The sequence below is a fragment of the Crocodylus siamensis genome, chromosome 4 (assembly GCF_052110815.1).
Source record: "Crocodylus siamensis isolate JL-2025a chromosome 4, ASM5211081v1, whole genome shotgun sequence".
Taxonomy (NCBI): domain Eukaryota; kingdom Metazoa; phylum Chordata; order Crocodylia; family Crocodylidae; genus Crocodylus; species Crocodylus siamensis.
The window spans coordinates 246,875,542-246,888,617 of NC_143398.1; the positions used below are offsets into that span (position 1 = coordinate 246,875,542).

At 57.3% G+C, this 13,076-nt stretch overlaps 1 protein-coding gene across 1 annotated transcript; it reads left to right on the forward strand.

Annotated features, from left to right (window-relative positions):
• The first annotated feature begins 64 nt into the window (after window positions 1-64).
• BCS1L (BCS1 ubiquinol-cytochrome c reductase complex chaperone) lies at window positions 65-11,927 on the forward strand. The gene is made up of 7 exons (XM_090046155.1): window positions 65-832; window positions 9,269-9,408; window positions 9,487-9,681; window positions 10,079-10,142; window positions 10,400-10,569; window positions 10,973-11,090; window positions 11,675-11,927. Exons 1-7 carry the CDS (start codon window positions 219-221, stop codon window positions 11,925-11,927), a joined length of 1,554 nt encoding a protein of 517 aa, XP_089902281.1. The 5' UTR covers window positions 65-218.
• The last annotated feature ends 1,149 nt before the right edge of the window (window positions 11,928-13,076 follow it).

The following is a 13,076-nucleotide window of genomic DNA, read 5'->3' on the forward strand; positions in this document are numbered from 1 at the left end:
GGTGAGGGGCTGGTCTGCTATGGGTGGGGGGACTGAGATCCCCAAGGGGGGCTGGCCTGTTATGCGGGGTTATGGGGGGGCTGGCCTGTTATGAGCATTGATAACGGGGACAAGGAAGCTGGGCCCCAGAACAGGGCACTGCTGCCTGTGGTGCTTGTGACTCTCTCCCCGGGCCTGAGACTGCAGCGTGTAAGGGGATGTGAGGGCACGATGGCAGCATGTCCTGCCTCTGCTGGGGGCTCTCAAATGCCCCCCAAGAGGCATCAAGGAGTTACTTTGGGGGGGTCCTTCCTGCCCCCCAGTACTCGGGCGTGCTGCAGACTGAGGCCTCGGGGCAGGACAGCAGCTGGGCATCTGTAGAGGCTGGGTCCGGGGTGGGCTCAAGACCCAGCTCCCCCGTCCGTACCCATATCCTGGGCTCGCTATCCCGGGCTCACCGCTTCCCTCCTCTCTTCCCCAGCAGTCTCGGCTCTGGACTGCGGTGTTTCTGCAGGCCACGCCTAGCCCCCGCCATGCCCTTCTCCGACTTTGTGGCAGCCCTCAAGGACAACCCCTACTTCGGCGCAGGCTTTGGCCTGGTAGGGGTGGGCACGGCCCTGGCACTGGCTCGCAAAGGGGCCCAAGTGGGGCTGGTGGCTTTCCGGCGCCACTACATGATCACGCTGGAGGTGCCCAGCAAGGACAAGAGCTACCAGTGGCTGCTGAGCTGGATCTCGCACCACGCCCGGCACACCCAGCACCTCAGCGTGGAGACCTCCTACCAGCAGCATGAGAGCGGGCGTGTCACCACCAGGTTTGACTTCATGCCCAGCCCAGGAAACCACTTCATCTGGTAAGGGCAGGGCTGCGCCTTGGCAGGGTGGATATTTTTCATGCAATGGGTTATTAACATGTGGGATTTATCACCGTAAGAGGTGGTGGAGGCTGAAAGCAGAGCTGAGCTGCCATAGGAGTAGAAAAGGATGTAAAAGAATTAGAAAAGGTCCAGAGAAGGGCAACCAAATGAGCAGGGGCCTTGAGCCATTGCCAGAGTAGGAGAGGCTAAAAAGGCTGGGCCTGAGAGGAAAGAGGATGGGGGTCTGGCATCATGCGGACTGTGGACCAAAGGGGCGGAGAGCTGTTGTTCCCCGCATCCCAGACACTAGAGGCAGGAGCACTGGTTGCAATGAGCAGGGGATGGGTTTAAAATGAACAAGGGAAAGGACTTTTTGACATAATGCACCATTAAGGTATGGGATTTGTTGCCCCAGGTGGGTTTGGAGACTGAGGGCAGAGCCGGGGCCAGCAAGGGGCTGGGTACATCCATGGAGGATCCATCTATTCATGGCTGTAGGGCAGAGATGTTTCCTCAGGCAGCTCCAACCCAAACTGGGGGGCTGTGGTGTCAACACCTACACAGTCAAATGGGTCGCCAACTTGATGGAGGGCCGTACCCAGAGAGTGGTGGTGGATGGGTCATTTTCGACCTGGAGGGACGCGGGCAGTGGGGTCCCCCAGGGTTCGGTCCTCGGGCCCGCACTGTTCAACATCTTGATCAGGGACTTGGACAAGGGGGTAAAAAGCACCCTGTTCAAATTTGCTGATGACACTAAGCTGTGGGAGGGCACGCTAGAAGGGAAGAATAGGCTGCAATCGGACCTAAACAGGTTACAGGGGTGGGCAGACGAGAATAGGATGGGATTCAACACTGACAAGTGCAAGGTGCTGCACCTGGGGAGGAAGAACCGGCACCATACCCACAGGCTGGGGAACTCCCTTCTTGTCAGGGCAGAAGCAGAAAAGGATCTTGGAGTCATCGTTGATGCCAAAATGAACATGGGCCGGCAATGTGGGGACGCGGTCAGGAAGGCCAACCGCACCTTGTCCTGCATCCACAGATGCATCTCGAGCAGGTCCAGGGAGGCGATCCTCCCCCTCTACGCGGCACTGGTCAGGCCGCAGCTGGAGCACTGCGTCCAGTTCTGGGCGCCACACTTCAGGAGGGATGTGGACAGCATGGAGAGGGTCCAGAGGAGGCCACTCGCATGGTCAGGGACAGCAGGGCAGGCCCTACGAGGAGAGGCGACGGGACCTGAACCTGTTCAGCCTCCACAAGAGAAGGCTGAGGGGGATCTAGTGGCCTGTTACAAACTAGTCAGAGGGGATCAGCAGGCACTGGGGGAGTCCCTGTTCCCCTGAGCACTGCCAGGAGTGACCAGGAGTAACGGTCACAAGCTGGCAGAGGGAAGGTTTAGGCTAGCTATCAGGAGGCACGACTTCACGGTCAGGGCGGCTAGGGTCTGGAACCAAGAGAAGTGGTGCAGGCTCCTACCCTGGGGGTCTTTTAAGGCAAGGCTTGACAATTATCTTGCTGGGGCTGTTTGACCCCAGTACTCTTTCCTGCCATGGCAGGGGTCGGACTTGATCTGCACCTTCCTATCTGACCAACTATGAAACCTGAGCTGGCCGCAGTCCTCAGGGAGGGGGGAAACCTGCTCCCTCTGCCTACATGACCGGTATCACCTACCTGGGTGGGGGGCATCTACCTGGTGGGCTAGAGTCTGCCCGGCAACTAGTGATGTATTTCAAATTGGTTGGCCAACAGCCAACTGGTGCTGGCCTCCACTGGACCAGGTGAATGAGGTCACAGGAGCTATATAAGTCAAGACTGCCTAGGAGGAGGAGGCAGCAGCCATGCGGGGGACTCAGATGTAGAGAGGAGTTTACCATCTGAAACTGGCTCTCTCCCCCATAGCTCATGAGCGGGGAGTGGCCTGCCTCCAGAGGGGCTCTCCCACAGCCTCGGGATGACGCTTGTGAGTAAGCTACTCGAGATCTGGTTAGATATCTAGCTGGCAGTAACTCAGATGCGTGATCAGAAGGCTACCTCAGCCAGACAGTTTTGCTCTATCGGATTTCTATGATATTGCTCTATCCTGTACCCTATTTTCACACTATCCCTGTAACCAATAAAGTCTTCCTTTGTGACCAGTGTAGGAGACTTACTGAGGGGTGGGTCTAAATTATGCCTGAGAGGCCCCTTAGGTCTGCGGACTAAGGGAAACTACTTTTTGGCCCCCAACTTGGGGAAGTGCCCCAAGTGCCTGTACTGGGTCGAGTACCCATATGACTATTATGCCAGTGTTTCCCCGAGGACACAGGGCCGAGAGAGTCCCTTCTTGGGGTGGTGGCAGCTTATGTTACCCCCAGGCTAGCGAGTGTGCTCCAGGAAGGGGGTCAGCCAGACACGAGATGCCCCAGGGAGGCACTGGGAGCCTGGAGGGTGGTCAGGTGCAGGGGGGGTGGGTGGCTCAACACAGGAGTGCCCCCTACTGGCCCACCACAGCTACTAGTAGCTAGCTACTGTGTATTGAGCAGGTCCCAGCGTGAATCATGATTGATTGGTAACTGGTAATGCAGTAGCTTAGCAGCCAGGCCTGCAGTAGTTCCTCCCCCCACCCCCCAAGACAGACACAGTTGCACAAGCACTCATGTCACGAGTGTTGCCCATGAATCCAGAGCAGTGTCCCAGAGCCGGCGGAGCCTCCTCCCCAAGGTGAGGTGAGGCTAGGGAAGGGATTTGGCGCGGGCTCCACCGGCTCCAAGGAAGTGCTCCACTCCCCAGCCCTGATACGGGGGAGCAGAGCACTTCCCTGGAGCCAGCGGAGCCCACGCCAGGCTCCCACCCCCACCTTGCCTAGGAGCTGACAGTCAGTTCCTCTCCTGGTGCGCGGCCTTGAAAAGGCTGTGCATGGCCACACTTTTAGTTGTGTGCAGCCGCGCACGCACGCACCTTAGTAGGAACCTTAGTCGTGGGAGACTTTTAACTACCTGGACAGGGAAGAGCACTCAGCCAAATCCGATTGGTCACAAAGCTTCCTCATCTGCATGGATGAGCTCTCCGTGACCCAAGAAGTTTATGGGCCGACAAGAGGTAAAGCATTACTGGAGCTAGTACTGGCCAGAGGAGATGACCTAAGAATCGATGGAAAGCTAGGTAACAGCAACCACGAGCTGATCACCTTTACTATCCATCGCAAAGCTGGCAAGTCAGTCAGCAAAGCAGAAGTCCTTGACTTTAGGAAAGCTGACTCTGACAAGCTCAGGAGGCTCGTTGTCGAGGCCCTAAGGGACCACGACTCGACAGGCAGAGAAGTCCAAGAGGAGCCCTCAAGGGAACGATCCTGACAGCACAAGCAATGGCCATCCCATCTCGGAGGATGGGTAGCAAAAGGGCACAGCAACCCCCTTGGCTCAGAAGGGAACTCGAGGACCTCCTACACCTCAAAAGAGAGACTTATAAAGGATGGCAGGCTGGAAGTACCACCAAGGAGGAGTACTCAGCACTGGTCCATACCTACAGGGAGTGGATCAGGAGAGCCAAGGCTGCAACTGAGCTTCATCTGGCCACATATATCAAGGATAACAAAGTCCTTTTTCAGATATGTAGGGTATCAGAAAAGAAGCAGGGGTAACATTGGGCCCCTGCTGAATCAAACGGGACAGCTGATAAACCGACACTCAGGAAAAGGCCAATCTGCTCAATGGGTTCTTTGTGTCGGTCTTTCATCAGTCCCATGGGACTGCCCTGCCTAGCAAGATGCAGGGCAGCTAGGGTGAGGGTGTATCTATACCCTGCATTGGTGTTGAAGGTGTCCAGCCTCTCAAGGTGATCCTTTACTATATCAAGTCAGTCGATCCTTACAGATTACATCCTAGAGTACTCAAGAAGCTGGCAGGTGTCGTAGCCCAACCATTGGCAAAAATATTCAAAAATTTGTGGTGCTCCGGTAAAGTACCTGAAGACTGGAAGAAGGCCAATGTGGTACCCATCTTCAAGAAAGGGTGGAAAGTAGATCCCGGGAATTACAGGCCAATCAGCTTGACCTCAATCCCTGGTAAGATTCTGGAGAAAATTATCAAGGAGTCCCTTCTGGATAAGCTGGCCAAAGGCAACATCCTGAGGGACAGCCAGCACGGGTTTGCCTGACCAATCTCATCTGCTTCTGTGACCAGGTGATGTATCACCTGGGCAAGGGAGAAGAGATTGATGTCATATATCTGGACTTTAAAAAAAGCCTTTGATCTGGCGTCTCATGACCTCCTCGTGGAAAAATTGGCCAACTGTGGCCTTGGGTTCACCACAGTCTGATTGCTGGGAAACTGGCTCCGCGGTCGGTCCCAGAGAGCAGTGGTCAATGGTAGCGAATCATTTTGGTGCTCTGTGACCAATGGTGTCCCCCAAGGCTCTGTCCTTGGTTATCTTTAACATCTTTATCAGTGATGTGGACATTGGTGTCAGAAGTGCACTGGCTAAGTTCACAGACGATGCTAGACTTTGGGGCGTAGCATCAGCACCTGAGGACAGGCTAGTGATCCAGGCTAACCTGGATCAGCTTAGTAAGTGGGCCGACACAAACCTGATGATGTTCAAGATAGATAAATGTAAGGTACTCCAGCTTGGGAGAAAAAACCTGCAGCATGCTTATAGGCTCGGCAGTGCTACGCTCACTAGCACCACGGTTGAAAGAGACTTGGGGGGTCATGACTGACCACAAGATGAACATGAGCCACCAATGTGATGTCGCATCTGGTAAAGCAAACAATACTCTGGCTTAAATCCATAGGTGCTTCTCAAGTAAATCCTGGGATGTCATCCTCCTGCTGTACACGGCCTTGGTGAGGCCGTGGCTGGAGTACTGCATCCAATTCTGGGCTCTGCAATTAAAGAAGGATGTGGAGAAGCTCGAGAGAGTCCAGGGGAGAGTTACACACATGATCAGATGGCAGCAGGACAGACCTTATGAAGAGAGACTGAGAGCAATGGGACTCTTCAGCCCGGAAAAGCACAGGCTCAGGGGAGACCTGGTGGCTGCCTATAAGTATAAAAGGGGTGACCACCAGGATCTGGGGGAACATCTGTTCACCAGAGCACCCCAAGGGATAAGGATTAACGGTCATACACTCCTTCAAGACCATTTTAGGCTGGACATAAGGAAAAATTTCTTTACTGTCCGAGCCCCCAAGGTCTGGAATAGACTCCCTCCAGAAGTGGTGCAGGCCCATTCAAGAACCGTTTGGATGCTTATCTTGCTGGGGTCCTTTGACCCTAGCTGACTTCCTGCCCCTGGGGCAGGGGGCTGGACTCAGTGATCCTCAGGGTCCCTTCCAGTCCTAATGACTATGAATCTATGAAATCAGGAAGAATTTTCTCATTAGGAGGGTAGTAAAACACGAATGGGTTACCCAGAGAGGTGGGGGAGTCTCCATCCTTGGAGGTTTTGAGGACCCAGGTAGACAAAGCCCTGGCTGGGAGGATGTAGTCGGGGCTGGTCCTGCTTGGAACAGGGGGTTGGACTAGATGTGACCTCCTGAGGTCCCTCTCCCGTACACCCCCCCCCCCCCGGCAGCAACAGGACATTGGCGGCTACAGCTCCCCTGCTTTCACAGGGGCAGGGTTGGGGGCAATACCTAGGGCTGAGTCAGGGACAATGGTGTCGTGTGGCTCCAAGGTCACACATGGGGTTTGTCTGGGCAGGCTTGGCTGGGGCTGATCCTGCCTGGGCTGGATGTGACCCTGCTGCTTCCTGGCAGCCCCATGGGTGTGGGGGTTGGGCTGGAGGGTTCCCGGGGGGGGAGGATGCCCTCCATGCTCAGAGTTGCTTGTGCCCCAGGGTCTGAATCTTCTGCCTGGCAATGTAGTGAGCAGGAGTGGAGACCCAGCAGCACCATGAGGGGAAGCACACTCAGACCAAGTGGGCTGGGGGTGGCTCAGAGCTGATTCAGCCTCCCAGGAAAGCCCTGACCTGCCCCCACCCTGTTAACACCACTGTCCACCAGATAGTGCTTAGGGATTGCTAAAGCACAATTAACACTTAAATGGAACGTGAAATACGAACACAGACAACTCAGTGTCTTAAAGTCAAAGTCTAACTTTATTAGTACAACAAGTATTATCTTAGCAGGTTCTATATTCAGAGAGAGAAAAAGCACTCAGTACAATGTCTCACCCAATCCCAGATGTTACTTTGCTCAACAGAAAAGAAAGCCAGTGAGTTCCTGAAGAAAAGGGTGCTTCGTTGGCTGGGACGGTCGATGACAACGACATACTTTACTTTCTTGCTGCCTCCTTTTATGCTTTTCTTTAACTTCACTCCTTTGATGACTGCTTGCTTTCAGATTGGTCTCTCTGCAGTCAGCATTCAAAAAGGATGTGGAGAAGCTTGAGAGGGTGCAGAGGAGAGCCACGCGCATGATCAGAGGGCAGGAAAACAGACCTTATGATAAGAGGCTGAGAGCCATGGGGCTTTTCAGCCTGCAGAAGTGCAGGCTCAGAGATGATCTGGTGGCCACCTATAAGCTTACTGGGGTGCTCATCAGGATCTGGGGGAATGTCTGTTCACCAGAGCGCCCCAAGGGATGATGAGGTCGAACGGTCACAAACTCCGCCATGACCGACTCATAGTTTCATAGTTTCTAGGGTCGGAAGGGACCTGAGCAGATCATCTAGTCCGACCCCCTGCCATGGCGGGAGAGAGTACTGGGGTCAAACGACCCCAGCAAGGTGTTCATCCAGCCTCCTCATAAACACCCCCAGGGTAGGAGCCTGCACCACTTCTCTTGGAAGCTGGTTCCAGACCCTAGCCGCCCTGACCGTGAAGTCGTGCCTCCTGATATCTAACCTAAATCTACCCTCTGCCAGCTTGTGACCGTTATTCCTGGTCACTCCTGGCAGTGCTCGGGGGAACAGTGACTTCCCAATGCCTGCTGGTCCCCCCTGACTAGTTTATAACAGGCCACCAGATCCCCCTCAGCCTTCTCTTGTGGAGGCTGAACAGGTTCAGGTCCTGTCACCTCTCCTCGTAGGGCCTGCCCTGCTGCCCCCGACCATGCGAGTGGCCTCCTCTGGGCCCTCTCCATGTTGTCCACATCCCTCCTGAAGTGCGGCGCCCAGACCTGGACGCAGTACTCCAGCTGCGGCCTGACCAGTGCCACATAGAGGGGGAGGATCACCTCCCTGGACCTGCTCGAGATGCATCTGTGGATGCAGGACAAGGTGCGGTTGGCCTTCCTGACCGCGTCCCCACACTGCCGGCCCATGTTCATCTTGGAGTCAGTGATGACCCCCAGATCCCTTTCCGCCTCCGTGCTGACAAGAGGGGAGTTCCCCAACCTGTAGGTATGGTGCTGGTTGTTCCTCCCTTATGTCAGGCTGGACATAAGAAATTACTTCTTTGCTGTCCGAGCCCCCAAGGTTTGGAATAGATGCCCGCTGGAGGTGGTTCAAGCACTCACTTTGAATGCCTTCAAGATACATTTGGATGTTTATCTTGCTGGGATCCTATGATCCCTGCTGACTTCCTGCCCCTGGGGCAGGGGGCTGAACTCGATGATCCTCCAGGGTCCCTTCCAGCCCAAATGTCTATGAAATCTATGAAATGTTGTCCATATTTTATTCCCTCAGCATATTCCTTTGTTCCACAGACCCATCATGAGCACGCCTCTTAATCTGGCTTTTTTCTGGTGGCCTACTTTGGGCATTGTCCGTTGGTCTCCCTTCTCCCCTTTCATTAACACATCCAATCATTTCATCCCTCTGATTCGACTGGTTAGTGCCAAGTTCAGTTCATTTGAGCTAGTAACAAAACTATTACTATGTTGTGTTAGAAAAACTTCTCACAGTGATAGAAAAGGAAAGAAACACTATGGGAGCAAACTCAAAGCCACGAGCTCCTTGCAAGAGGCAAGGCCAGCTGATCTTGCAGACACCAGCAAAATGAAAAGTGCAGATAACAATGAGGCTATTCAGAACTTTAGGCTGAATATAAAAGAAAACTTTAAATAATATTGTAATTCACCACCACTCTATCAACAGATGCAATTTTAAAGCATGAAACGAGACAAGCTACCCTAACAACCCCCATCTTTGCTCTGCCCTGGGTTGTGACTCTTCAGTGGTCACAACTGGGTTCCAGTGTGACAGGACCCAGCTGTGGGGCCTGGGGCCATGGGCCGGGCGGGTCCCCAGGGAGTTACCCAAAGCCTGGAGGCACCATAGCTCTTTCTGTGGCTGGGCTTTGGGCTGGGCAGGGTTGTGCCAGCACCAGCCCGGTGGGACGTGAGCCCCAGGAATTGGGTCCTCACCCTTGAAGTGGCCAGGAAGCCACAAGCGATTCACTGCATGGGCAGGCATCCTTCATACGGCCCTGAGACCCCTGGCAGTCAGGTCCCAGCTCCCCTCTTACAACCCAACAGTCTCATCCCCTGTCCCCTCTTCCCCCCCAACCAGGTACAGAAGAAAGTGGATCCGCGTGGAGCGCAACCGCGAGAAGCAGATGATCGACCTGCACACAGGGACGCCCTGGGAGTCAGTCACCTTCACTGCGCTGGGCACCAACCGTGACATCTTCTTCAGCATTCTTCAGGAAGGCAAGGGGACCTACCTGCCCCTGCCCGCTCCTTTCCTGCTGCCCTCTGTCACCATCAACCCTCCCTCCCTCCCTACAGCCCGGGAGCTGGCTCTGCAGCAGCAAGAGGGGAAGACGGTGATGTACACAGCGATGGGGGCCGAGTGGCGGCCGTTCGGGTTCCCGCGCCGGCGCCGGCCGCTCGCCTCAGTGGTGCTGGATGAGGGCATCGCGGAGCGGATCGTGCGGGATGTGCAGGAGTTCATCGCCAGCCCCCAGTGGTACAGCGATCGAGGCAAGGTGCCGCCCACCCCTGCCTCACCTCTCAGGGCTCCAAGACCTCCCAACACCCCTGGGCTGGTCGTGGCCTGGCTCTGTTCTTTTCTGGCCCCAGGTCTCCTGGGATGGAGAAGACTCCATTCAGGGACCTTGTGGCTCTGTGGGGTGCTGTGCATTTGCTCTCCTGACTCCTGCCATGGATGTATCCCATCCCGGTTCCCTAGGCCCCTTCCCTGGAGAGCACTGCCCCTAACGGCTCCTGCCGTAGTGCTAGAGTCACGTAGTCGGTCCCCTCGCTGGAGCACGAGGCCATGGGGAGTGGTGCCATCCTCGTCCATCGGGTGCGACTGCAGCAGGGTCAGGGCTGCTTGAGGCCTGGCTCCGGCTCCTAAATCCCTTCCACACCCTGCCAGGGATCCCCTACAGACGTGGCTACCTGCTCTATGGGCCTCCAGGCTGCGGGAAGAGCAGCTTCATGTAAGTCACTTGCTCCCTCTGGCTTCCAAGTGTGGGGGATGCTGCTAAGAGGTCCCCTGAGGCCTGTAGAGGAAGGAGGTTTGAGGGGCTTCACAGCAGCTTGGTGTGGGGGTTGGAAAGGCCAGAGGCTGGCCCTCTGTCTGCTGCTGGGCATATGAGGTACCTCTGGGCTGTGGGGCAGGAAGGACCTCTCCTGTGGGTCTCGGGGGGTGGGGATCCCTGGCACGTGTCTCACCTTGCTGCACGTCCCTGCACAGCACAGCCCTGGCCGGGGAGCTGCAGTACAGCATCTGCCTGCTGAGCCTGAGTGACCGGAGTCTGTCTGACGACCGCCTCAACCACCTGCTTAGCGCAGCCCCACAGCAGAGCATTGTGCTGCTGGAGGACGTGGATGCTGCCTTCGTCAGCCGGGACCTGGCTGCTGAAAGTGAGGGGCTGCTGCAGGCACTGGGCATTGCTCTGGGCAGAGGGCGGGTGACTGTGTCCAGGCCGCTGGACCCAAAACACTGGGTGATCCTGGTGCCTGTGTGGTCTGAGGCTGCCTCTAGGTCCCTGGTCCAGCCTGTTGTGACGTGAGGCCGCCAGACACCTCTGGGTGCACAAACCCACCTGGACGCCAGCCTGGCTTCCTGCCCTGCACCACCCATGGAAAGGGCCTGGGCCCCCTGTGTGGCCTGCACAGAAGGAGCCCCAGTGTCAGACATGCAGGAGGGGAGACATTTGCCCTCCTTACCCCAGGCAGGGGCATGGGTGACTGCAGCTGAGGGCAGGGTGGGGAAATCAGGGTACTGCGGGGGTCTGGCCTCAGCCTGAGTTGTTGTCTCCCCAAGACCCGACAGCGTACCAGGGCATGGGCCGGCTCACCTTCAGCGGTCTCCTCAACGCGCTGGACGGTGTGGCCTCCACCGAGGCCAGGATTGTCTTCATGACCACGAACCACGCTGACAGGTCAGAGCTGAGGAGAGGGAGGGGGACGGGGGTCCAAGGTCATAGGGGAAGGAAGGCCAAGCACCTCGAAAGCTCTTGGGTGAGGCAGCACCTGCTGGGTCCCCTGCTCCTCCCCACGGTGGGTTCCAGGCTGTTGCCTGGTTCGGTGCCTGCTGCTACGAGCCCTGAGGTCGGCATTGTCCTTCCAATGTCTATGCTGCATCACACAAGTAGCTGTGTCTGCACCAGTGCCATGGCTGTCTGGACACGTGTCTCCATGGGCATCCCACCCCAGCAGAAGCAGCTCATCCCCTGGGCTGCAAAGCGGGTGGGGTGGAGCCATCACCTGTTCCCTCCAAGGTCTTGCCAGCTCTGCAGAAGCCCCTCTCCCCTTCAAGCCAGGACCCCCAGGAGCAAGAGTCCCCCTTTCTTCCCTGCCGTGTGTTGTGGGGGAAGGGGCTGACCAGGGAGGGGCACAGCTGGGCTCTGTGGGCACCTGCTTTGCCTTGGGGAAGGGACTACAGAGTCCTTGCCTATGGCTGGGGCAGGAGGCTGCACCCGTGCCACCCTTGTAACGGCCCCCCCATGCCCATCTCCTTTCTCAGGCTGGACCCGGCGCTGGTGCGGCCAGGGCGCGTGGACCTGAAGCAGTACGTGGGGCCCTGCTCGCGCTGGCAGCTCACCCACATGTTCCAGCGCTTCTACCCCGAGCAGTCGCGGGCAGCGGCTGAGCACTTCGCCGACCGGGCCCTGGCTGTCTCAGACCAGCTCAGTGCTGCGCAGGTGCAGGGGCACTTTATGCTGCACAAGGCAGATCCCCCCGGGGCCATCACAGATGTTGGGGCCTTGGCACCTTGAGCTGCAGCCGGCCCTGGGGAACTGGCATGACCGCGGGCACAGGCCCAGGCCCAGATCTCTTCTCTTCCTACCTCCACATGGCCTCAAGCTCCTGCTAACCATGACATGCCAAATCCAGGGGCCACCCCAGCCTGCCAGGGTTGCGAGCTGCTGGCCTGCGGGACTTACCTCTGCCCAGAGCCAGCTGCCAAGCCCTGGGCTGGATGACCTGAAAGGAGCTTGAGCCTGTGAGTTCAGCACAAGTCCTTGCCTCCGGTATGGAAGAGCCTGGCACAGAGGAAGCTGTGGACACATCCCTGTGGGCCGAGCGGGCAGTGCTGTGTGGGGGGGGTGTGGAAGGGACCAGGCGCAGAGCCCGGCTGGGGCAGGTGTGTCTTGCGCAGCCTGGGGGTCCCGGCAGGGCTCGGAGGAGGGCAGCTGAGGACCTTGTCTCAGACCTTGCCCCACGCCTGCCAGTTTAAACCGTTTTCCAGTGTCTGTGTGCTTGTGTGGGTGCTTGGGCAAGGGGTCTGGACTGGGGGGACCCTCTGTTGACCTGGCTCTGCCTCTGGGGCCCAGGCTGGTGGGATTGTGTCCCATGGTCCTCTGGGCAGCTCTGAACCGGGATCCCGTGCTTCTGGCCCAAGTGGCTGTGCCCTGGGCAAGTGCTGGAGTGGGACCCTGTGGTGGGAGGGTCAGGGCCTTAATGCCCCCTCATAGAGGCCTCCATGCAGTTGGGCCTGTTTCATTAGGCACCTAGCCAGCCTGCATTATCTGCCCATTTTGTGGGGCTCTGGTCCTTGGGCCTCTGCCCTGGGGCTGTGGTTTGCAGCTGGGACAGGCCCCAGGTGGGGTGCAAAATCCATCCTCCCAGAGCCAGCCTGAACAGGGGCCAGACAGACATGCCGTACCGGTTCTTCCCAGCCTGCGTGGCATCAAGCAGTTACCTTGATCCACGTCTCTGGTTTCCCTAGGAGGAGGCGCTTCCGCTTCGCCTGCTGCCCTGCCCCCGGGGCCCTGTGGGATCTCTGCTCCCCACTTCTGGAGACACCCCTGCACCACCCTGCGTTCCCAGTGGGGGCCTAGCACCCTCCCACCATGGCTCCCCTCCAGCCCAGGCGCACAGCCAGGTCTGGGCCAGCCGAAGGGAAGTTGGCACTGCCTTGGAGA